Raw genomic sequence first — 26,606 nt, 5'->3', positions numbered from 1 at the left:
CCTAGCAGTGTGTGCCAAGTAGATTTTTGAAGCAGAAGAGCAGGAATGTTTCCTGGTTGTCTCTTAGTTCCGGTTTTACCAGTTTGGTTCATAGGCACAAGGAGTAAATCTAATGTTTGCTATAGTTGTAGGTTGCCTTTCCTGGCAGGACTTCAGACAGTAAGCGGACATCAGATGCACCATATGCAAAGTAACAAAGGCGCACATAGTGCTACTTTTGCTGTACTGCATGGCTTCTGAAAGGCTTTATAATGCCATTTGCAACACAAACATATATGATTATGTTAGATCATGTGTCAAAAGGGTCATAATAAACAGTTTCTCAAAGAGCAGACGTAATGGGTAAGTGAACACCTGGGTGAAAGATAGCAATAAATGCTAAAGTTACCATTAACATAACACTTTTACAAATATATATTATAACCATAGGACAATAACAATACCATACATAAGTCGGGAGAGTGGCACACCAGAAATTACTAGGTTATATAAGTCAACTAGCTTCTTTAGAGGAGTGTGTGCCCTTCTATAAGGGAATAAAAGCAAGCATTTAAACATATGCAGATGAAGCTTCCCACAAGCAATCATATTTATATAGAAGTGAAGGGTGCTGCTGTTTAACACAAAGTGCAGAGTACTGCAGAGTACTAATTTCTACACCTATATAAACCTGCTTGTTTCTCTCTTTTCTCGAGTATTACAATTATTACTAAAACTTTTCTGCCAAATCAAACTGACTTTACAAAGAAACACTGAGGATTTAAACAATATCCCGTGCTGGGTGTACATATGCAGTCTGCTTAAATAAGGCTCACGGTGAACACAAAGTGAGCCTCAGCAATCCTCACATAGAGTGTTTCGTGCAAGTTTTGCTTAATTTCTTGTGATTTTCTGAGTAACACACTTTCAAAGACGTCAGAGCTGCAAACAATAACGTGAGCAGCTATTATTTAAGATCAAAGGCCCTTGTATGCATTATTGGATGAATCCGGGGGGGGTCTCCTACCTGCTGGTGCCGGCCGCTGGAGAAGCTGTATTGCACCGGATGAGACGAGTAGCGGCTCTGCTCCGTGCTGAAAGCACCTTGATTAGGATACCCCGAACTGGACATTATGAGCGAAGACTCCTCACTGTACAGTGACGTCAAACCCAGAGAACAGTCATTTTTTTTTTCTTTAAAGAAGCCACCTAGACGGTAACAGAGTGGAAGAAACAAAAGATTACTAATGTGAAAGACATTCATCACAACACGGGAAAGTGAGATAAACAGTGCATACGAAATACAGCGGGTGATGCCAAAGCGCAAGCGGCTCTTCCCCGTCAAGACAAACGGTACAAACTTTTACTACGATATTCAATTATCTCTCACGGTAAGTTAAGACGGCAGGATGTTTGGCATAAGAGCTTGCAGCACCTCCATGGATAGTTTACAGTTATTGTCGTTATACAGAGCAGTTCAAATAAGTGACTGCCACCAAACCTATTTAACGTGCACTAAAGCAACACATCAGTGTGGATATGTTAGGTACGCATACTAAAGCACTTTGTGCGTTTAACCCTTAGAGTACCAGCTCGATACAAGGTTCATAGCTGCCCAAAAGGACAGGAGTCTCAGATTTGTGGGTTTGCATTTCAGAAATTCTCCATCAATAAAGAAGGAACCTTTGAAATAGTGCAAACAATTATTTCTGACAGTTTCACTTTTAACTGATAACTTGCACACAAAAAGTATATTCAGATATTTTAAACATCAATCTTCAATTACTATATTGATGCCTTTAGCAACGAACTACAGTGACAATTGTAACAATAATACAATGAAAGCCCGGAACAAGGAACTTTTACAAGCAGCCAACACATCACATCATTGATCAAGTCTACCTAAACACACAAGTAGAAAAATAGCCTGGGGAGATCTCAACAACTACAACAAGGACCCTACTTCTGTTCAACTCCAGCAGATGCTCCACCAATGATAATATCCAAGTAACCATGAAATGCCTACCGTAACTCTCACAACCATCACTTTACATAAATACACCAGTAATCATTTACTTTAATGTACATAATAGCTGCACTGTCGCTTTACATTTTCTAAAACAGGACTTAAATATATTTGCGTCTATACGGTGGGGATCAGGGACAATAAACTGTACCCTTTGTCAACCAAACCTATGGAGCCATGTTTGACTCTTACATTTGAATACACATGCTGGATAATATATAGATTTATATTTCAGTAGACCCTCAATCATTGGCATTTCATATTGGCATCGGTAAGCAGAAACTCTATTCTTTGGGATTTGACCACCTTTCATTATTTATTCCCCATAGTACAATTATAAAAGGAACTCATCCAGGGTGGAGGTACCAGTGTATATATATATACACAATGTCTGAGAAAACATGACAACCACGTCTTGGGGGTACAATGTAAACGATGAGTACTTCGCTATCACTTTAAGACTCTCGCAGAAATAATCCAAGGGTAGTGTGCAGAAACGCGATTATGTCAATTACTTATTTTGCCATTTTTTCTACATAGCAGCAATCATCATACCTTCAGCGGAAACTTGAAATCCTAGTGCAGAAAAGCCGAATCCATTTATTTATTAGATGTGAAAAAAAAACACTCGATAGATAGATAGATAGATAGATAGATATGGGCAAGCAGGTCATCTCACACATTGCGCTCCTTCTGCTGAGCCCAAGTTACTCCTTTTAATTGTTTCATTGTTACTGTTGTAACCTCAGGCTTTAGCAGTGTGCCAGATTTCAATAACCGTAATCAGCTTATCACCTGGGAATTGATACTTTTTGGCAACTGTTGTGTTTCAGTGATCTTAGCGAGGGTGGGTTGCATATAGGGGGTTCTGCAGAATGCCCATATTTAAATTTAAAGGGACACTTTAATATGTATTCTTCCCCAGTGGGACAGTCAGGGGCTGTGAAATCCCCCTTTCAAATGGGCCATCGTAAGCATTAGATTGCCATTTACTAAAAGGCATATTTAAAGTACTCGGAAGAGTTTTCAGGCAGTAAGTGACTTTTTGGTTTTGAACATGTAAATAATGCATATTAAAGCAGTTACTAGGCCCTTTAATATGCGCACATTGTTGGTGAGGTTGTTTAGTGCAGCAGACTGTCCCACTAGTCACACAACACAAAAGCAGGCAATGATAGGGTTTGCCATAGAAGCTGACAAATCATCTTAAAAAAACTTTATGCTAATCAAATCTTCAGATAAAAAGGATGACAGATCTGCCAGGGTATATCTCTTTAACAAAGAGTGCAATTTAATGACTGACCCCCCAACAAAAATAAATCATAAAATTATTTTCTAAAATGATACGTATGCATCACTATGATGTTTATAATACGGTACCAACAAAAAGAGAAAAATTACGTGGGACCGACCATGTAAAAGCCAAGTCCTTGCAGAAAAGAAATATTTCTCTCAGCCCAGAAAACAGATTGTAAAGGTTCCAAGTATCTCCATGTAAACAGAACACTTAATGAGAGTGGAGGTTTCACGTCACTTCCTATGCCGGGTAAGGAGAAAAGATTGTTGGATTAAGACAGCTAGCCCTTAAATATTTGCACTTGTAGCAATTTACAAAAATAAGAAACTTAACAGAATTTTTACATGACATCCAAAAAGCATGCTATAGTAAAAAACCACAGTTTAGATGACTGTGTTAAGCTACAGCTGGGGAAAGTCTGATGGAGCAAATCTGATTGCATGGAGGCCACACACATATTATGCGTCTAATCTAGCATGGTACCCATCAACAACATTTAGAGGCTGACAGAGTATACGCTCAGGGAGGTAGTATAAGGAGCTAGCAGTTGAGCTTTAGGACCCTTGTTGTCTGCATAGTACCTGGCATTTAGCTGGCCCGGCTACTAGTCATGCGGTCGTCCAGATATCGACAGACAGCACAATTTATTTGCTGCTCTAGATAATTGTTTCTAGACATAATTGTTTCTTTTCATCCAAGTAACCCTAATATCCAGCACCCCTTACAGCTGTTAAGTGACACATTTTGCAATCGTAGGCTTTAGAAAGATATTGAAATAGTCCTCGTACTATAAGAATAAAAATCGTATCTGGCTTTGTAGTTATAGGATGCAATGCGAAACACTTTACATCCCAAATCATCAACTCTCAACAACAGTTAAAAAGGCAAAGCTTCAGTCATCCAATTGATAGTCTGAAATGAATTCAATAAAAACGCTGGGCCTTGAGGACTACAAATAAACCAGGATGTCTGTATAACTGTACTCGGCCAATTTGAACCATTTTCATTGAGCCGACTGAATATCCTGGTTGGGACTCAAATATCCTGATGTGGTTGAGGTATTACACGGATCATATAGGCAAGGACATGCAACATTTTCTCTATCAATAATGAACAACGAAGTATCTCTCACAGCTAAGGTTCAATCTGAGCATCTGAAATTTAAGAACAATTAAATACTTTTAATATGCTTTAATAGAAAAACAGTTTACCGACTCGTTAATCTGTATCTGTTTTGCATCATCATGAATTGGCGATGAATTCATCAGTGGTTCTTATGCCAGTGTCCACTTATCACAACATAATGAGCCACGTATTATATAACTACATTTCTCCTTGCTATGCTTTCCTGCGCTTACAATGAAACAGCTTTTTCTCTCAACATCAATGGGTTCATGTTGTTATTTGCACGGATTATGTGCAGAGAATGCTCTAATTTAAGCATGGCACTGCCCACTCGCCGAGACGGGCAGCATCAGCACCCAAATTCCTCACCAGCAATCATGTTTCTGCAATGACCCATTAAGCTTAATTTTTATTTGTCGAGTCTCATATTGTCGGCCCAGTACCAATTTTAGTCATTATCTGATCAGAGTAAACAGGCCTATAGAACTTGGCGTGGTGAACAGCCAGACTCACTGGAGAATAGGTTTGATGGAACAATCTTAAAACGAGGTATTTAATGCCCTGTATTCAATAATCTAGTGTGTACCACGACCAGCATTTGTAAATTTGGTTCATGAAATGCGAATGGTAGCCATCTGCTCATAGGATTATATTTTACTGTATATATTTTCCATCGCTGTACAATAGGTAAACATGACATAAGTTGTAAATAACAAACATATGACTAAAAAGAGGTAAGGAGGGATGCGGCCATAACTGCCTATATAGTGAAGAAGGTGGCTGCTTATGACTAAGCACAGTTTGTGCGAAACGCGTCAAGCCTTTTTGTTCATGTTTCTGTTCTGTGGCCCTCCATGGATGTTTATTAAAATAATTTTATACATTCATGGACGTCCTCGTGTGATGCTGGTTTGGAACCTGGGCGAGGTCCTTTTGGCGCTACAGCACCCAGCTACGCTTGGATTTATTATTTGAAATGATATGGGATTGTAGCCTCTCGATTTGTCTCTTTTTATAACAAGAACACAGATTATAGACTAACTACATTTATTAAGAGTACACAGAATATGTGTGATACTTAAACATGTATGAAATCCTTTGATCTAAACATACAGGGCAGGATAACTATTAAAAAGTTAAGAGGCAAAAAACTAATCCAGGAACTAGAAAAAAAGATGTCCAATGAGCTCAAGATAAAAGACAAAAGACACAAAATGTTAGCAACCAAACCATAAAAAAAAAAAATAGAACTAGGAGCCACGGCCACCCGACTTCCAAGGATTTGTTCACCAGTGCATATTCACGCATATAAGTATATAGCAACAAGTAACTAAAATTGGAAGAGATACATAGATTAATCACAAACTAGAGAACATGTTTGAAACATCGAGGTGTTCAAGTACCGTATTAAAAGATTAAAAATCCTGCACTACGGGCCGATTCATAACACAAAATAAATTTGCAATAAATCAAGCAACACAGATCAGTCAAAAGACAAACCACAACGCTGGGATCCCTCCAATCACATGAGATAGAAAACAGAAAAATACAGGATAATATCAATATTTGTTATTGCAAAAGGTTTCATCCCTGATCCACATCCATGAAGATGCGCATTGCTCTGAAATACAGGCCGCAATTTGACCGCACGGCACGGTTCTTTCTCCACTCCTAAATAAATCAAACTTTCTATCCAATCCATCGTCGTTATAAGCTCCGTGTATCTGCTGTATAGTTTATGCAAGGAAGGTGTAGGATTATCTCTGATCCCTCTCAAAGTTTTCCTTCAGGTGGTGAATGTTCCAAATATTTAATGTTCAAGTATAATCATGTCCAAATTTAGGACAGGTGATCATATTCAAATTTTTAATAAAGCATATTTGCTTCTCAGATGGATGCTGAAAAAGGAGACAGTGATAGTAACTGTTGCAGGTACGGGTTACTTTATACATTCTTTGTAGTTAGTCTTTAAATAGTCATACATCCTTCAAAAGGCATCAATGTTTCCCAAAGGAAGTAACACAAAAGATAAAAGGTAAAGAGCCTATAAGTGCATTCCAGTTACCAAGCCTATGCGTACTCTGAATAATCACTAAAGTGGATGCCAAGTTGATCTGCTCAACTAGCCAACCTTGTAGTGACACCTTTCATAATCTTCATATATTGGCCCTGAATGTACCACCGCCAATTAAAAGAACTCTGCACCTGAGCTCCCTGCTCAACCTACACATCTCCTTACCCAACAGATTCCATAATCTCCCATGTCTGGAATTCAAGGCACTTACCGGCCCTTCAGACACCTTTAAAATGCTCATCTAATATTAAACTGTGAGATTAATACTGTATTTGGCTTCTCCATTGCTAGTTACATTTATTCTGGAAGTGACTGATGTCTTTCACACTCACAAAACCTTAATCACATTTCAAGGTGTGATGAAGAATTGATGAAACAATCCAAGCTGGCTTCACGTGTTTTAAAGAAGTCACTCAGCAGCTGTTTTCATCTAAGCTGGGCCACAGGCCTGCTTACTAGCCCAATAAGCCAGGGTCAAGTAAAAGACCTGAGCCGCCTCATGGGGTTCCAAAGCCCTAGGTAGGTTAGGGGACTTCATGAAATATCTGGTGTATCAATGTCAACAAACATTTTGACATGACTGTTCTCCCAAAGGCCCACATATAATAACAGAGAAGAGGTTTACACAGAGGTGCTTTAGAATTTGGAATGGCGTAAGTTAGGGAGTAGTTTAGAGTCAGACGTGAAGCAGAAATAAGAGGTGATGCTCGGTAATGGGAAGCAGTAAGTGAAGTTTGAGAAGGTGGCTGAGGATGGAAACGTTAAAGGAAATATATGAGTTGGCCAAGATTCCTCAGAACCGCTTAAAACATTCTCTAAAACCTACAGGGCAAAAAAGGCATATTCCGCGAAGCACGATCCTTTATCTACAGAAAGCATATCCCAGCTATGGATGAATCTGGTAAAGGGTGACTTGAGAGTCAAGTTTTTGATGTGAACTTGGGAATGGCCAAGAAGGGGTTTGTGTTTCTTCCTCCTCAGGCTACTCACAACTGTCAGATACCGGGATATTCTAGGAGCGAAATCATGATCTGCACAGAATGCGAAAGCTGAGGACCCTTACAGAGGTCTTCAAAGTCTACTCTTGAGCATCAAATGATTTCTCGTTAAGCATTTAGTCACCCAAGCCCTCTGAGCTGTACTTGCAGATCCCCGGGACCTGAATGATCTGCTTCCTGGTGTCGGTGTGGCTAAACAGCAGACACAGGTCTCCCTAGTCAGTGAGGCCACATTCTGTCTTATAAGCCCTCACCTCGTTTAACCAGGACGTATAGAAAGGCTGAGAACCATACAAATCTAGGTTACACCTTTACATACCAATATCACAAGGCACTATCTGGGAGCTACAAGTAAAAATACAGGAGTCATGGCTGCCCAGGCCTCCTTAAAACAAGGAACCTCCGGCTTCCACCAGGACCGCTCTCCCAGGATCAGTAGGCTGCCCCAAGCCTAAATACTTGCCCGGGTTAATCCTCTTCTATTGCCAAGGCCCAGCCTTCCTAGTCACTCACCGTCTCTCCGCCTATCCGTTTCCGGCCTGGTTCTGAGTCTTCTGCTGTTGCCTTTGCCCTTATGCCCACCGGATCTGTGTCCCAACGCTCTCTCTGTCCCAAGGCTCAGCCGGTCAGGAGTCGCAGCCTATCCGCCATTTTGTGCACCTCCTGCCTCAAACCTCCTCCACTTCCCCGTTCCGTACAACCCACTAACACAAGTCGTCTTCCTCACTCAAGCCCACGACCATGTCTCGGGGAGTACCGACCCTGGCTGCCCCAAGCGGGGGTATGTGCCGCAGATCGCGGGATCTCTCCGGATCTCCCCACCTACTCTTCGGACTGAGCAGTCAGCCGCGCACGGTCCTGCCAGGGCACAGTACAGAGGTGTCCGGGCTTCTCGGTCAGACGCTACGGGTGGATACCGAAGGGTCCGATAATGGGGTAAACCTCTTTCAGTGGGACACGACGGCTGTGACGGCAACTGAAGCATGAATTTACTGCAGTAACAGGCGATTATCGTACAGCCCAACCAGGACCTGCGGTGCAGCGCGACAGAACCCGAGTGCAACTGCGCCGGCAGCCTGAGGGGGCGGAGCCTGGTGCCCAGCTATTACAGAGTGCGCGGTAGCAAGAGATTTGTGTGTGAAATATTACATGACAAACCGTGTCTGACAGTTTACGCACATGTATAGGGACTTAATGCTACATGTACTGTATTTACCAGAATAGAAGCCGCCTCCATTTATAGTGTAAGCCTTGATATGTTTCTATTTAAAATAAATAAATAAAACAACAGCATGAGTGTGTTAAACCGTAAGTGACAACTGCAGAAATGACGTCAGATTAAGCTGCGACGCAATCTGCTAAATATTTGCAAAAAATAACATTTATAAAATTAATTGCAACTATTAATGCAATTGATACAAATATATGAACACTGGATACACATTACCTACCATGCTTATTTATGCTACCCCTACAATGAATTACACTCATTTAATGACCGGACATTCCAGCACTTTTACAACAGGACAGTGAAAATGAATAATAACATTAAACATTAACAATATACAATTACAATAAGGCATAACAGGAGGAGAGGCTCCTGTTGTCATCTTAATTTATATTTTCCTTGCAGAAAAATCTCACAAATTGAAAGAGCAACTCCAAATGATACTGTATTAAAAAAACTCTACACACACTAAGCTTACTGTATGCTCTGCATATGCCACCTGTTTGTGTCATCTAAGCCTCCAAAACTGTATGCCCTCTCTAACTCCTTGTAGATCCAGCATGAAGGAAATGGATATGATGTCACTTCCTGCATGCAGGAACAGATTGTAAGCTTGTTTGAGCAGGGCCCTCCTCACCTGTTGTCTCTGTAAGTCAACTTGTTATGTTACATACTACTTGTTATGTCCTGTCTACCCATTGTACAGCGCTACGGAATTTGATGGCGCTATATAAAACAATAAATAATAATAACAGTATGCAAGATCACCTGAACAGTGTTACCCGCAGCTAGCAACTTTTAAAGTGTGGTGGGCCCAGTTGCAACCCCTGTGACTATGATTGTCCCTGCTCTGCTCTGCACAGCCTTCAGTACAGCCTGCATACTCAGTCTCCTGGTTCTGCATCAGAAATGAAATGACCATTCAGCCTGCGCAGGACCTGTTAAGATGGAAGGATCGGATGTCGGATTTCTTCCAATGGGGAGAAGCTTATGGTAAATTTCTCAGATCTCCACCTGGACACATTTAAAGGTGACTTTATCCATGTCGTTTTCACTGAAAGTTTGGTCTGGGGCAGTTATTTCCCTCCTCTGCCTCCAACAGGGGTATCTGCTGCCTAACATACATACCAGTGTCTCAGGATGTCCCCCCTCTTGCATCAGTGCCATCTGATATTAGTCATGCAGGAGATACGCAAGGTCACCAGTCATCTGTTAGTCGGGACATGTGAGTTGTCTATCACAGTAACTCAGGGACAAAGTCTCTAAATAACGGGCTGTCCCATGAAAACCAGTACATCAGGTGATGCCCCTTTATTTGCACCTCAGTATATTTAACCTCTTCATGAGGGACATTCTATGCTTGATAAAGCAGGTCGGTCATCATGAGAGCTGTAATTCCACAACATGGGGACCTTTGTGTGGGTTACAATTTACCACCACTTATTAATCCATTATTTTAGGAAATATGTATTTGTATTTATTTGTGCCCCCTCCCCCCGAAAGAAATGACATGACAGCCAACATGTGCACTCAGGAGCTGCAACAACCGCCATTCAGGACATCTGGTTAGTAATTTCATTTGATGCCTGGTCTTCCTGTGGTTGCATTTAATGCTGCATTTAAGCCTTGTCACGGTCACTGGTGTCCAGACGCATATCTGTCCCTAGTGTAATGACACAACCAGTTAATAAAAAAATTGCACTGATGCAGTTTCCCCAAAACCATTGTCCTTTGCTATTTTCATTCCATACGGTAATTTGAATAACTTGGATACATTTCACAAGGAAAGCCTGAATACCATATTGGCTCGGATATAGGCCGCCCCCTAAAAGTTTGGTGTTTTTTTAAACAAAGTTTTTTTCTTTAAAAAAGCACCACAAAAACATGCTGCCACTCTCCCCCCCGACATATGCTGCCACTGTCCTCCCCCCCGAGATATGCTTTCATTGTCCTCCTCCTCCTCCCCCCCGACTTACCAGAGCAGACTCCCGGGTGTCTTGAGGGGCCGGCGGGGGACATCTACGCAATACGCGTATACAACTTCCGGTGCCGGCACTCAGCGGATGTGCCGGCACCAGAAGTTGTATACGCGTATTGCGTAGATGTCCCCCGCCGGCCCTGCAAGACACCCGGGAGTCTGCTCTGGTGAGTCTTGGGGGCAGAGGTAAAACGCATCGTGCGGACGTTCACCGGCTGCGGCGATGCGGGTAAACAACCTCCGCAGCCGGTGACCGTCCGCACGATGCGCTTAAACAACCTCCCGTGCCGGCACCCCCCCGTGGAAAGTGCTGGCAGGGGAGGCTGTCTGAGCATATCGAAGAGTAGGATGCAGGTCCGCTGCGGGGGATCTGTATCCTAACCCCGCTGCCTGCCCGGCGCCCGGGACTACATGTCCCGGGCGTCGGGCGCTGGACCCCGAATATAGGCCGCACCCCCACTTTAAAGACTTAAAGTGGGGGAAAAAAGTGCGGCCTATATTTGAGCCAATACGGTATATCTTCCAATCCCCCGCCTACCCTCAACAATCACTTGGATACGTCTGAAAAATTTCATGATTCCAGCCAACGTTAGCCTCGCAATTCATGTGCTGTTGGTAACATATACAAATTGTATATGACCATATTGGTATTACTAATTATTATTATTATGATTATAAGCGCAGTCGCGTTTCCCATTGCTAATCGGAACAGCAAGCATATGATCTTATCCCTAAGCAGTTGCATAGGCAGACCTTTATAATTCTCACACGTGGAACCTTTTTCTCTAGTCGTTTGTATCCAGCCGGAAGTGGAATGTATAGTTCCTTCCGGGATGCTGGTGGTTCTGTGCCTTGTAGTGTCAGTGGTGTCGTGGCTGGTGTGTAGCCGCTGGAGAGATGTTCTCTCAGGCCGGGCGCTCGATTCGTTGGCCGGGGTCAGAGCTCCGCTGCTGCTCATCGCTCACCCGGATGATGAGTGCATGTTCTTTGCACCGACCATCCTCGGCCTGCTCCGGGAGCAGCGCACGCTATACGTGCTCTGCTGCTCCACAGGTATGAACAGAGGAGCCCCCCCGTAGCCGGCTATATCCTGGCTGCAGGCTAATCTGTCTTTGACTTTGTTCCATTTTTTTCTGCAAATGATGGCTTACCGAGAAAAGTTCGTTTTATATCTTTATTAAGCGTTTTTTATTTTATAGAAACAGATAAGAACCCATTATCCCGATTTAAAGATTTAATCAGTCCTTGGTCTCGTCTTCGACTGAGGCTCGATGAATGCCTACCCCATACGTTTCTTCACTGTATTAGCCTCTACCACTTCTGCTGGAAGGCTGTTCCACTTACCTTCCACCCTTTTCACTTCCGATCATTTTTTTACCTAGAGAACACAGAACTTTCATACAGAGATAGTTTGATGTGTATGGCAGATTTTTATGTTGCAAAATAAATGAGATTATTTCATTGGTGACTTTATGCAATATATTGACTCCTATTGTTTTTTGTATATTGTTTAGTTGGAGGTATTTACTTATGTAATTTTAAGTTTATTTGATCAGTTACATGTTCACCCTGGCCTTAGGAGTATGCCTTTATGATATGCTTTATTCCGTGTCCTTCTCCGTCTTTAGTTATTATTTACTGATATATATGTATCGGCATCATATTCCACAGCGCTGTATAATTTAGTTGCCATGTATGTCATTGTCCCAAATATGGTGCATACTTTCTGTACATATATATCTTCACATTTTTACTCAAAATTCTACCAACATTTTATTTATCTTATCGATGAACTTGGGAGGTCCTCGATGTGGCATCTGCTTCCAGTCCATGCGTTTTGCGTAGCCATCAGTCAGTATACCAGTTCGTGCTTAAAAAAAAAAAAAGTTTTAAATACCTCCAAATATAGTATAGATCAGATAAGCTGCATATATACATCACCTTTGACCCTTTTACTTTAGTTCTGTAAAAAAAGATGGTAGCATCGCTTTGAAAAATTCTATTGCTTTGTAGCTATTCATGCAAATGTGATGATTTAAATGTTAATTATATATATTTTATATATACGCTTTTCCCCTCTGCCTTCAATTCAGGGATGGTTTGATGTTAAGTAATTATCACCAGTCTTTATGCTGACGCTGGAAATCACATGCAACAAAATAGTCAGCTTAATATATTTATTATCCTTAGGTAATTACTACAATCAAGGACACATTCGTAAGAATGAGCTGATTCAGAGCTGTTCTGCTTTAGGAATTCCTCCTTCCAATGTAATGATTATTGACCGCAGGTAATTATTTTACACCAGCACGATGCAGGGCAATTCTATAGAGCATCTAACTTCATATGTGAGTGTTGGAAGTCTCTTAAACATATTCACTTTTCACATCATTTTGCGTTATTTTGTGATGTGAGAATTAAATATTGATGATTTGAAAAATATTGTTAGCTGCATTTACCTGGTGGGATTGTTATGCAGAATTAAAGGACGCAGATAACACTATGTACTCATCTCTCTTCTTATCAAGTTATAGTGCCATGTGACAATGCGTGGCGTCAGGGTTGGTACTGATATAGTTCCGATTATGCTTGTTTGCCATCGTGTTACATCTTAAATATAATATTGGCATTATAAATCATTTATATTACGTGTTTCTAATCCAAAAGGCTTTGATAAAGTGCACCGAACATCAATCGGCTCTCCATCTTTTTCAATATCTTCATCACCACTTTCTTCGAAAATGCAGTGGTTGTTGGGCATATACCTAATGTTTGCCCCTGTAGCCTTAAAGCCAGCCCAGTGCTATCTAACCCTTACAGACCTGCCGCCTCGGATGACCATATTGGCAATGTTCTCCAGGACATGTATACATTTCACGTGTCGCTGACTAGCACGTGTAAAGTGCTGCCCTGCCGTATGTGGAATGTATGAGTGAGTAATGGATCCCACTCTGCAAGTTTGTACAACCCGCATGTTGTTTGTTGAGGAAGCACTTTACATATGTCCTGGAAAACATGGCTGACATAACTCTGTTGCCACCTAGACCAACCCAACTCATTTATGTCGTACACTGGTGATACCATCTATGTAAGTTAATTGTTGATGCTAGAGTGAGAGTCCCTCCCTGTTTTTAAGTTTAATCTTAGTTTGTGTAAACTATTGCAGCCTTACTTACTCATTGAAAACTTACATCTACAGAAACAAGGATGGCATATAGCAGGTTGCCAAACTAAGGCACTTTACTTCTTTTCGATTACGGGAGGGAATCTAGATGTTGGAAGGAGAATTAAAACATTTTTTGCTAACTCGTAGTTGTACACCGCTACAGAATACGGTGGTGTTATATCAAACAATAATAGTTCACTCAGTAAGTTTGCATATTATAGCAAATCTGTGTACACCTCTGTAATTAAACATTGAGACTGGTGCCCGTTATAGAGGATTTATAGAGTCGTCTTGCTGATTACATTACCCGAGTAGTACGGTAATTTAAAGCTATATTTCAGTCTTCATAATTGATGAATAGGATGCACTAGAAACAGATCGTTATATAGATACATAAATGTTCTGCACATTGGGTCTGTTCTCTGCCCCAGCCCCCCTTCTGGCTCACCAGTGCACAAGCAGGTGGTTATCCCAGCCTGCCAGGCCCAGAACTGAAGCATTTAAGATTTCCAGGAGGTGTAAGGAGACCCCCCTGTTCACAGATGCCTTTGATGCTCCCATCATGTATTTGATGAGGTAGCAGATTGTACATTTCAATTTAATGGTTCAAATAATATCACCTGTGTGTCCTGCTTGGAGATGTCACTTTTATTTACCTGTTTCCGGGCATTTGCTTTACGCTTGTGTACAACTGCATGTTAACCATTAGACACTGAGTAAATTCAGATTTTTTCCGAGCCATTGCTTTATCAGCGTTCTTTCCGGCTCGCTGACCATCAGCCAAGAGAGTAGACCCGAGTCCCGGACTCCTGGATTACAAGTTCTGTCGCTGCTCTAGCGCCTTTTACACCGATGGCTATTTTTAAACAACTGTTTGAAACAACATACTGTTGTTTGCTGTTATAATGGACTTTGCCTGAAGGTGCACTTACTAAATCAATAATATGCGTTTCAGGGGAAATATTTTTATCCCTTCTGATTGCTCGTGCTGGGCACATGACCATGAAAGAATCACTGGAATAGGTGGGGATCAAAGCCTGTAAAAGGTTCCAGCCACACACGGTTCTGGTTCAGCTTATAGGGTTAATGATAGAACTTTACTTAAAATTGGAAATTAAAATTACAAGTATGACATCATCAGAAACAGTCCTTTTGGTTGCTTGGGTGATTTGTGCGCATTTAGAATAATATATTATAATAAATATGTTGTATCATATCCCTAACATTTCAAATAGCCAAAGAGGGAGATGTGGCTAGGTGTCGGGGCTTTATCAAGATGTTTTATGTGCTGTTATGACAGCTGCGTATACTGTTTTTTGAGGGGATTAATGCATTTTACTTACACAATTTATATTATATACACATTTTCTATTGTTTTTTTAAACTCGTTCTTATGACTTTTTGGGCTCTAGAACAATCATACAAACTCATACTCGACTCATACACTAGGAAAGAGGCACCTGGGAGATATGTAAAACATGGCAAAATCAATTCATATTAGGAACAGAATGATTTTCAAATGTAGAAGACCATTGATGTGTAAATCCTTTGGCCGCTGTTGAGAAGAACACATTGATTCTTATACCAGAAATGTTAAAATATCTTTTTGCCCTGATCTTTGTATATAAAATATATTAGGTGGGATGAGGTTTTATCAACGAGTTTACTTGACATTAATTATGCTACTTGGCATAAATATATCAGTTTAGCACAAAATTATGCAATCATAAAATGTATGAGTATGAATATTACCCAACATTTTTGGGTTATTTGCAATGTCTTCATAAATATAACCTAATTTACAGATAGTTCTACTATGATTATTATGCGTTTGGTACTGTACTATATTAAATGACCTGCCATAAACCTCCTTCATTTGTTAAGTGGAAAGCAACTTCATAGAATAAAGGGAGATCTTGTGAATTGTTAGTAAGTGGCACCAGAGACAAATACAGCAATTTTTGTGTGGAAACCATTACTGTTTCTGATTCCATGCGCGATTTCCCTCTGATGTCACATGCATCACTTTTGTCAGAATTCCCCGTTCCCTGCTCAGTCATCCAACAGTTGAGTGCTGGCAGCTGAGACCCTCAGTCTTGAGTTACGGGGGTTGGAGCTGCAGAATGGTAGTTTAAGACAGAGTGCTTTCAGGGCTTTATTACAGAATGCTTTTCTTTTTGACAGTTTAATCCTGTTACCTCAGCTGTTGGGCTACCGGGGGTGTGGATGGCACATGCATATAAATGTTTAGGATTATGATAGGGTTCGTTGAACTCTGATGACCATCTATAAACTGGGACTAGACAAGGGTTGACAACCTATTCTATTCTTTCCAAAATCCAGCTTTCAGTGATTGAAGAAGATGCAAGTAGCCCAAATTAAAATGATTAGGAAGACCAGTTCTTTGGACTGGCAGATGAGGCATAGAGAGATGGGGCTGTTATTTCACGGCAGGGTCATGCTGTCAGCTCACCTTATCTCATCAGCTTGGGGAGAAGACAAGAATTCAATTTAGGGCTGAAACAGCTAATCGATAATGAAAATCGTTGTCAACGATTTTCATTATCGATTAATCGAATCGATTTTTATCGATTATAAAAAGTTTTTTTTCAGAGCAAATGCTCTGAAAAACTCCTCTCCTTATATAATCCGACCTCAAACAGAGATCGGATTATAATACTAGAATCCAGATCCCCCGCAACGCTGCAGGGGACCTGGATTCCCCTCACTGTCGGCCGGTCTCTCACTTCCGTCTCTCTCCCCCCTCCCATACACCCCTCTGACTCCTCCCCCCTCCCATACATCACTCTGCCTCTCTCCCGACTCGTTACTGACAGGCACTTTCACTGCAGCCTCAGTGTAAGTGAAGGGCAGTAACGGAGGCTGGCTGTGCGCATCGTGCAGACCCCCACCGGCTGACAGAGAATCATCCTCTCTGTCAGCCGGTGGGGGTCTGCATCGCACAGACAGCCTCCGTTACTCACGTTCACTTACGCTGAGGCTTCTATGAAGCTGCAGTGAAAGCGCCTGTCAGTAACGGAGCCGGGTAGAGAGGCAGAGCGGTGTATGGGAGGGGGGAGGAGTCAGAGGGGTGCATGGGAGCCACCCTCCCATACACCACTCTGGCTCCTCCCATACGCCACTCTGCCTCTCTACCCTGCTCCCTGGTGTCTTGTGAACCTCCGTTGCTGACAGGAGGCAGAGTGGAGTATGGGAGGGGGGAAGAGGCAGAGTGGAGTATGGGAGGGGGGAGGAGGCAGAGTGGAGTATGGGAGGGGGGAGGAGCCAGAGTGGTGTATGGGAGGAGCCAGAGTGATGTATGGGTGAGTTATAGTGGTGTATGGGGGGTATTATGAATTTCAGGGCATATAGGGGGTATAAGGCATATCGATATTAGGCATATAAGGGGGGGCATAAAACATATCTGGGGGTAAAAGGTATATCAGGGGGCTCCGTGGCTTATAGGGGGTATAAGGCATATCGATATTAGGCATATTAGGGGGGGCATAAAACATATCTGGGGGTAAAAGGTATATCAGGGGGCTCAGTTGCATATAAGGAGTATAAGGCATATCAGGGGCACCATGGCATATCAGGGGGCACAGTGGAATCTGGCATATAAGAGGTATAAGGCATATATGAGGGCAGAGTGGCAAGCTGGGGGTCAGATGTGCATAACCGGGGGCAGTTTGGTAAATAAAAAAAAAATTTAAACAAGGCTTTCTTCTCATAGTTTTTATTAAATATGAAAAATAGTTAACATATGAATTAATATTTACTAATAACTTTGCATTAAAACCTAGTTTGAGAAACACTGTGTTTGGGTTCTTGTAGCTTTTATTATTATGTCAGTAAAATAAGAAGGTGAATAGCGAGAGGCCATTGCAATAAAGAGATGAAAGTGTAAATTGTACGTTTTTTATTACATTATTTTACATTGAAAAAAAAATTGCATTTTTTTTTATCCGATTAATCGAAAAAATAATCGTTAGTTGCAGCCCTAATTCTATTTAATTCAGGATCTTGCTGCATGGATTTTTATGGTTCGTAAAAGGTCCCTTACTGGCTTTGGTTACTTATAAATGCAGAACGAGGGGGAATAAGAAGCCACAGAGGCCCTTAGTAACGAGAAGGGGAGAACATGCAGTGGGTACAAATAAGCATAACATTTCATTCTTGAGTCGGAGTGACGCTGGATGCTCATATTCACAGAAACAGAGGGCGGACAAACTGCTTCTCACAGTCTCAAAGCACACCGCGCTCCATCTAAGTATTATGGCTTTGATTAAGCAGTGTGTAAACCTGTATGGCATGATGCAGTGTGTTTGGCCTATAGAGAATATATTACATAAAATGTCAAATTCTCATTCACATTTTGCATAATATTTACTGTAATAGTGTTTGTGTTGTAAAAAATTCCATGTTAAATGCAGATTAGTATCCTTTAAAAATGGACTCCAGTATGTGTTTAACATATTAAATGACTATTGTTTACAGCATTCACTACTACTTCTAAGCTATTATCATAATTTATTGCGTGTATAAGAACTTCAAATTGTCATAAAGAAAAGCTTTTTTGAGCAGATTCCTCCATCTTTTGTTTTAAGTGCACTGTATTTCATTTTTTATAATGTCCTGTTCACCCATTGTACAGAGTTACAGAATGTGACGGTGCTATATAAATCAGCAAATAACCATAAAGAAGCTAGTTCCAAGAATTGAGTGGAATCCACATTTTTGTACATTTTTGTGCCAAAGTATTTTACCGTTTGCAAAATTGAGCAAGCATTACTTATATTTTGGAATTAGAAAATGAAAATTGTGTCCCTGGTAGGGTCTACTGAAACCAGAAGGCTCCCATCAACGTAATTGAAGAAGCCGATTGCATGAATGCAGGTAAAGCATCTGCGTTCAGAGCAGATGGCAAGCTCACTGGCAAGGTTCTCAACTCCTGATATGTCTGTACGTATTAATGTATATTATGTATATATTAACCACCCCAATTAAATTGTACAGCGCTGCGCAATTTATTGGCGCTTAATAAATAAAAGGTAATAATAATAATAATACACATGATTAGCTGCTGTTCCTCTTGGTTTCATTGGCAGCTCCGCTTTCATTGATAAGGAAGGGAGTTCTGAGCATGTGCAAGAAAAATACCATAGTATTCCTTCTGCTTCCAGTGAAGACAGTTTGGGGAGAAGTAAAATGAGACTCCAGTAAGTAAAAGCACCCCTGTACACATTTTCATGCAGCTAAATGCACAATGTGGATTTAACTCTAAAATAAGACTGGAGTGCCCCTTTGCAATTAAATAGAAGATTTCAAGCATTTGAAGCATAGTATTGTATATGAATGAAACACACTCCATTAACATCTTACTGATTTGTAACCAGTGAAAGATATATACCGTATTGGCTCGGATATAGGCCACCCCCGTATATAGGCCGCACCCCAAAAGTTTGGTGCTTTGTTAAAGAAAGTTTTTTTCTTTAAAAAAAATCTGTCACTCTGCTGCCACTCTGCACAACCCCCCCCCCCCCGACTTACCAGAGCAGACTCCCGGGTGTCTTGCGGGGCCGGCGGGGGACATCTGCGCAATACGCGTATACAACTTCCGGTGCCAGCACTCAGCGGATGTGCCGGCACCGGAAGTTGTATACGCGTATTGCGTAGATGTCCCCCGCCGGCCCCGCAAGACACCCGGGAGTCTGCTCTGGTAAGTCTTGGGGGCAGAGGTAAAACGCATCGTGTGGACGGTCACCAGCTGCGGCGATGCGGGTAAACAACCTCCGCAGCCGGTGACCGTACGCACGATGCGCTTAGATAACCTCCCGTGCCGCCCCCCCCCCCCCCCCCCCTTGGAAAGTGCTGGCAGGGGAGGCTGTCTGAGCGCATCGGAGAGTAGGATGCAGGTCCCCTGCACCGCTGCGGGGGATCTGTATCCTAACCCCGCTGCCTGCCCGGCAGGTTAAAAGAAATGCAGTCCCGGGCGTCGGGCGCAAGACCCCGAATATAGGCCGCAACCCACTTTAAAGACTTAAAGTGGGGGGGAAAAGTGCTGACTATATTCGAGCCAATACGGTATATATTCCTTGTACTGCAAGGTATTACAATACATTCTATGGCAAAAAATATTAGTCAATATTATTACTTTTTTAAAATCTGTATTTATTAGTACAGACATCTATACTGGGTAGATGAATAATTAACCTCTTAAGGTATTAAAAAAAAAAAAAAAAATTATTGTATTCATTTTTTATAAAATAGATGCCATGCACAATGTTTTAATACTGTTTGCATACAGGAGATTTTTGTTACAGCAACTGTTGGTGGATACAGCACATGACCTGGCTGTATTCCTAGGACATGTTTGTAGACCACAAGGTTACACCATATATTTCCTCTTCCTGAAGCCAAAGGTTAGGATTAGTGCAATAATTTGTTCAAGGATAATGACTCAAGAGTGGGAAGTTCATATTTAGTATTTAATTTTAAATGCGATTGCATGACTTTTGTTTTCCTCACTAAATTTTAAAGGTGTTCCACGTAGACTTTTTTTTTTTTTTTTTTTAAACAACTTTACTAGATTCTTATATTATGCACTACTATGGTGTACATCCTAAAGAAACCTATTCCTTTTTTAAAATAACATACTGTTTTGCTGCATTTTCTATCTGTCTTCCCGGCTCAGCCTGCCCATCTCGGACATCACAGAAGGGGTGTTTCCTTTATAGTCTTCTAAAAAGGACCTCCATCACACCTATAACAAAAAAAAAAACACTCCATCACACCTATAACAAAAAAAACACTCCATCACACCTATGACAAAAACGCATCTCTCACACCTATCGGACATCATAACCCAGCGTAAAATGGCAGTGGCTTTAGGTGTCGAACTGCTGTGATTCATAGCGGAGGGGCTTTGGAGGAATGACAGAACTCTGGTCCTAGGTGACTAGTATTTCAATAAACTTGTGACTTGGAGCTTTAAGGAAAAAACAAAATAACAGACAGGATTCTTTAACTTCTCTCTACAGGATGTAGCCCCTTATCTGGGGATACTTTAAGAGGCTCCGTAGGTAGAACAGCACCTTTAGATAATTGTGTTTATTAGCCCTTTTTTATTAATCTCTTAATAGCTTTATAAAGACTACCTCAACAGCCATAAGCAGAACCAATAGCGCAGAACAAGTAGGATGTTTGATTCTTTAATATAGCCCTATGAAGTCAGTTTTTACCATTCTTTACCATTGGTCTCTTTTGAGTTACTTGACATCTACCAGTCAAAGGCCTCTAGTTATGGAGAGCTTCCTCCTTGTGACAAACAAGGGCCCGCACCTACAGTATGTGCTGTGTAGAAGTAACAACTTGCTTACAGGGGATCACGGGTTGTATAAGGAGGAGATTATATTTAGAACACAGGATTATCCCACTATCAGCAGCACTTTGTTCTTTATTTAGGAGAAGTGTCTCAATAGGCTTAGTGGTTTTCAATGTCCACTGCATGAGATACAGTACTGTTGTCTGGTGCTTCTCAGACTTCACTCTGCAGTCTCTTGCCAATTCTACTTAACACTTACTGTCTATTGTGATTGCACCATCACCCATAACGACCTATAGGTTAACCTTATATCTTCTTAGCATCTAGCCAGAAGGGCAATATTCTAATGTCAACAATATTAAGTCTTTAGCTCCTGAATGTTGAGGAGTGGGGAGTATTAAATTACATCTTTCCCACTTGTCATAATTATTCTGCTTCTCAATATTTCTAATCCTAATATTTGGGATTACAAATCCTTGTTACGTCAGAAAACCAGGGTGTAATAAACATCTGCTGTGAGGTCATTGTCCAAATGTCCAGCATTGAACATATATCAGGTCTTTAATCTCATTCAGTTACTTTTGTAGTATAGACAGAATGTAGCCTTAAAATACGTTTTGACAGTCGCTTTAAATAACAGCCTTAATCTAGTGCAATTACCATTCTTTACAAATATAGAGTTTATACCCTATATGAGAATATACCACCAACTATAAACTATGAATGTATATTCACTGAAAAAGTGAACTAGCTTATAGTGAGTAACACGCATGATCCCTTACTTCGAGTTTGTAAAACGGTACTGCAGATTGAAACGCTATTTCTAGATGTAGCACGAATTTATTTTAATCAAATTGGCTTTATTGGCCTGGAGTGGTTACAATGCTCCCAACGTTTAGGATTTACATAATAAATAGTTAAATTAAAATAGTTAAAAAAAAAATTTAAAGTTAAGTTCCATTTAAAAAAGTTAAATATACAAAATATTCTATATTAGAGCAAGCGGTACAAGTATTAGAAAATGTTCTGCTCTTGAAACACTAGCCTTTGTATGTATTGTTGAGAAGTTAACTATACATCCTAATGTTATTTTTTTTTTCTCTCCAAAGACCTGCGATTTATGTGTGCTTATTCACCCAACCCTTTCAATAAGGATCATTTTCCCTTTTGGTCTTTATGGAATATTTGCACTTTTGACTCTGCAAAGTAGCTGAAAAGTTTTTTTAAGCAGCCTTTTTCATTCCTTCAGACATAATTCATTTCTGTTAGCTTCAGAAAGAAAAGACTCGGAGGCATGGAGAAGTGAAAGGGGAAAAGTGGGGGCAGGGGGGCTGTAGAGCCATCAGGACAGCTCCTTGAGTCCTGTTGATCAGGCCCAGCCGGTTTTTTGTGGAAGAGGTACTTATCCAGCTGCACACACAAGGCCTGCACCCCTGGATGCTGGAACACAGCAGGGATTTATAAGCAGTCGAATGAAGGATATTATTGGCTAACATGATGATTACTTACCACAGGAAGCAGAAATATTAAAGCCAATGACTATACTAACAAATTATCAATTATTGGGGCAACATTGGTGCTGTTAGGCATGTACACAAATTAATTCTTCAGCATTAAATATGGTAACGTTAGTGTGATTTACTTAGTACTGGACAATTGATCACTATTGGTTTCAAGAGGGCACACAGGTTTTAAATACATAAAATTTTTTGTGTTTATTTCTGTTAAGAAAGGAATACATCCATGGAGATGGGTAGAAGGTAACACATAATGGTAGAATGTTGGGATGCATGGCTACCTGGTGTCAAGGGTTTTCTTTTTTTCAGCAATGTTTGTATCATTTGCCTTATATGTGGTACTCCTTTTATTTTTTTAATACTTTTCAATAATATTTTTTTTAATTTTTGTAGGGTCTTTTCCTTGTCAGTATCATAATGCTGCTTAAAAAAGCCTATGGAGTCTGACTTCTTTTGATTGTATACCCTTTCTTTTTCATCCTTAGATTTAAGACTGAGAGTTAGAACTCCCCAACCGTGTTTTGATTTTAAACTCTTTAACTCTTTTCCTAAATATTTGTAACATATGTTTGTTTGTACCCCAACCACTGCATTCATGTGTTCTAAGAGAAAGGAGATGTATTGGTTTTGTGCTGCCATCCAAACCCATGCCCCATCCATATTTACCCCATCCTCAACTGGCTTCTCTTTTCTCCCTAGACATTATAAAAGATCTCTTCCATATGTCTTAACACATTTTATCTCTTTCAATCTAGCCTTCCCATATAGTTCCGCTCCCTTGTGCAACCCACTGCTACCGAGAGTCATATCCTGGTGCTTAACAGCAGCTCACAGCGTGCGGAAGCCGTACTTTTAAAGACTAGAACTTAGGCATGTCCAGACCTGTGTCTTCTCAGTTTTTGGCTGGCTTTGGGCAAAAAGTAAATTAAGCTCCAAGTGTATAGGTGAGGGCCCATGGCACACTGGACTTGGACAGTGGTGTTGAGGACTCAGTTGGTTTGGAGAAGTCACAAATAGAAGATATATGAGCAATGTTTGCATAAGTTTATGAAACAATAATATTCATTATCAGGGATCTTGTGATTCTTTGTCAGCTATGTACCACAGTATTTCATATTTTACAGGGCTGTAGAATATGATAAGCTATTTATAAACCTATTAATAATAATAAAACATAGTTCAGACATCTAGCAGAACTGGAAGGATTTCTTAAAAGGTGCTATGTCTTTTTTTTCTGTTGTCCTGTAGACCAGCTGTATTTCTGAATGCACCACAATTAGTTTACATGAAAGAAGGGCATCGGAATAACACAAGCATCCACAGATGCAGCAGTGATACTGATAAAAATAGAGCTATAACAGCTTCCACTCTTCTGGGAAGGTTTTCCACAGGATTTTGTTTTTTGTGGGGTAGTTGGATGAGTTTGGTGTGGGAGAACTTGACTGGCCCACACAGAGCCCTGACCTTAACCCCATTGAACACCTTTGGGAAGAACTGGAACAGAGATTGCGAGCCAGGCCTTCAAGCCCAACGTCAGTGCCTGACCTCACAAATGTTCTTCTGGATGGGCTAAATTAATTCATAAAAACAATAATCTAGAGTAAGAATTATGCCAAGGTGTGTTTATTATCTCAGTTTGTATACTGGTGTTGGTTCAACTTTCCAAGTATTATACAGTAAACACAGACACATTGTGATAGAGGTATAATGCAAATGTTTAAATCAGGATGGAACGTCCACTCTTTTTTGGCTAGGAACATGACTTGAGTGTGAGTTTGAGTACTATGAGTGGTTTGGGCCGAAAACCGTATTCTCATGGTCTAACTAGGAACAGGACAATTTTGTGTAGGCTTATATGCATGAGGTACATTAGCCGATTTGCAGAAAGATGATTGTGAGATGTCGAGGCAGGTGTTTACATTGTTGCAAACAAACCAGTGATCTGTTGCTTCCTTAATGTTGGAAGAAAAAACTCTTAAACCACAAAGTAAGTTGCTCAATTTTTGTCTATTAAGTTTTAGTTGACAATCATCCAGGAAGCGAGTGCAGTACCAAAATATGAAAAGCCTTGTATTGAAAGTTAAGGGTTGGAAAGGATTCTATAAGCTGCCCTGAAAAATGTGTGATCATTAAGCATGTAGGATTCTGTGTTTCTGATGCAGTCATTTTATGGACGTTAGAAGAGTCATGGTGGCATTAATGAGAACGCTCAGCAAACTTGTGTTGCCAACAGTTCCTGGAAACCGTGTCATTTCATAACCCTGTGACATAAACTGTCTAACCCCAGCAAAGTATTGGTCCACAGGGAAACCACACTCTAGAGGCCCTTTTCTCTCCTCCCTGCCTCAGAGGGAGTTTATTATTACTTCTTATAATAGACCTTCACTTGGCAATAACATGGTAGGGATCTGTTTACATAAACACCCTGCTCAGGCCAGTGATTTAACTGTTTTTGATCCTGCTAAAACTAAAGGTTGTGGGGTTTTTTTGTTTTTTTTTTACATTTTAAATTAGTTATGTACTCTTTATAAAATAATGAACCATTCTATATGTAAGTCAATAAATAATGTTTTGACGGACGTATAATAAATAGACATAGCAACTTGTTCACTTCAAATTAACGTGATTTCCGTAACATTTCGCAACACTTGTAATATACTTTCCAATCAGGACAGATACAAAAAAGCATAGGAAGGGGCGTTAAGCGGTTAACCTAGCATTTAGGGTTTATTCACTAAAGTGTAAGATGGCAGGTGAATTTGCAATGCGTTATAAATGGCTCTCTCTAGAACAATTCTCTGCCAGGATCGCTAAGCTGAAGCTCACTGGGGATGGACCATCATGATGTAATGATAGTGAGGTCATACTGCACTGAACAAATCCTACCTGAGTGTCTGCAGAGCTGGATTAACACTTAATGGGGCCCAAGGCATGGTCTCAATTGCTTTACATAGTGGCAGGGCTGCCTTTAATTTTGATTGGACTCTGGACTGACTCTGCAGATTAGTTTTTCCTCCTTCTGACCCTAGCATGACTCCATGTGAGATGCTCTGTGCAGGCCAACCCCATAGCTCACCCTCTCTGTCATCACCCCCAGAGTCCCTTTGTCCCCTCCTTCACTGTCTGCCTGTCTGTGCTATATTTTGCCCCCATTTACACATCCACATCCATGCTATCACACACTTATACATATTCATTCACTCATTTACACATACTCATTCATACTTCCTCCTGCACCCCTTTACCTGCAGATTTCGTTGTGCTAGCACACTGTGCTAGCAACTTCTATTTTATCGCCCAGGGGAAGCAGGAATGCAGCAGGGTCACATAATGTAGAGTGGTGTAAAATGACCCAGCTGCTTTCCTATTTACCCTGGTCGGTACAAGAGAGGTCGCTTGCACAATATGCGAGCAACACAGAAGTAAGCTCTTAGAGTGGCAGACCCACTCGCGGTTGTGACCCCTATGACCCTGGTTGTTGACTGGACCCAGGGCTGAACACTTTTGCCTTGTGTTAAAGACGGTGCTGCATAGAGGGCAATTTACCCCCCACCCTATGACCTGGGGATCCTAACATTGTGTATGTATGTAAATCCTACTTGATTTGTATAATGTATAGATGTATAGAGATATGTAATGGATTTTACAGAGCAAGATAAACAATATATCTGTATTAAAAATCCACCTTGTGTGTATACCTTGTGGTCAGCTATCATTATCCATCACATTATTATCTTTTATTTGTATAGCGCCAACAATTTACGCAGCGCTTAATACAATACATATATTCAAGGGGTATGACAAGACAAGAATTGACAGACTAAGACAAACCGATACATTAGGTGGAGAGAGCCTTGCTCGTAAACTTACAATCTTGAGGGAATGAGGTGACAA

At 40.9% G+C, this 26,606-nt stretch overlaps 2 protein-coding genes across 2 annotated transcripts in view; one reads left to right on the top strand and one right to left on the bottom strand.

The window, feature by feature from the left end:
- LOC149286069 (nuclear receptor corepressor 1-like) overlaps nt 1-1,111 on the bottom strand; it is a 51,693-nt gene extending 50,582 nt beyond the window's left edge. Inside the window, exon 1 of the mRNA XM_089494356.1 lies at nt 1,007-1,111. Within this exon, the coding sequence (XP_089350482.1) occupies nt 1,007-1,111 (105 nt within the window). The remainder of the gene's footprint in view (nt 1-1,006) is intronic.
- A 7,129-nt stretch (nt 1,112-8,240) lies between these two features.
- The window catches only part of LOC149286068 (N-acetylglucosaminyl-phosphatidylinositol de-N-acetylase-like), a 55,997-nt gene continuing 37,631 nt past the window's right edge, over nt 8,241-26,606 (top strand). Inside the window, exons 1-5 of the mRNA XM_089494408.1 lie at nt 8,241-8,435; nt 9,281-9,334; nt 9,591-9,720; nt 11,495-11,758; nt 12,896-12,995. Of these exons, the coding sequence (XP_089350534.1) occupies nt 8,241-8,435; nt 9,281-9,334; nt 9,591-9,720; nt 11,495-11,758; nt 12,896-12,995 (743 nt within the window). The remainder of the gene's footprint in view (nt 8,436-9,280; nt 9,335-9,590; nt 9,721-11,494; nt 11,759-12,895; nt 12,996-26,606) is intronic.

Source organism: Sceloporus occidentalis, unplaced genomic scaffold (assembly GCF_023333645.1).
Source record: "Sceloporus occidentalis isolate IW3139 unplaced genomic scaffold, rSceOcc1.0.p SCAF_72, whole genome shotgun sequence".
Classification (NCBI taxonomy): Eukaryota; Metazoa; Chordata; class Lepidosauria; order Squamata; family Phrynosomatidae; genus Sceloporus; species Sceloporus occidentalis.
The sequence above is the reverse complement of the archived record's forward strand: the minus strand, read 5'-3'. Positions and strand labels throughout refer to the sequence as shown.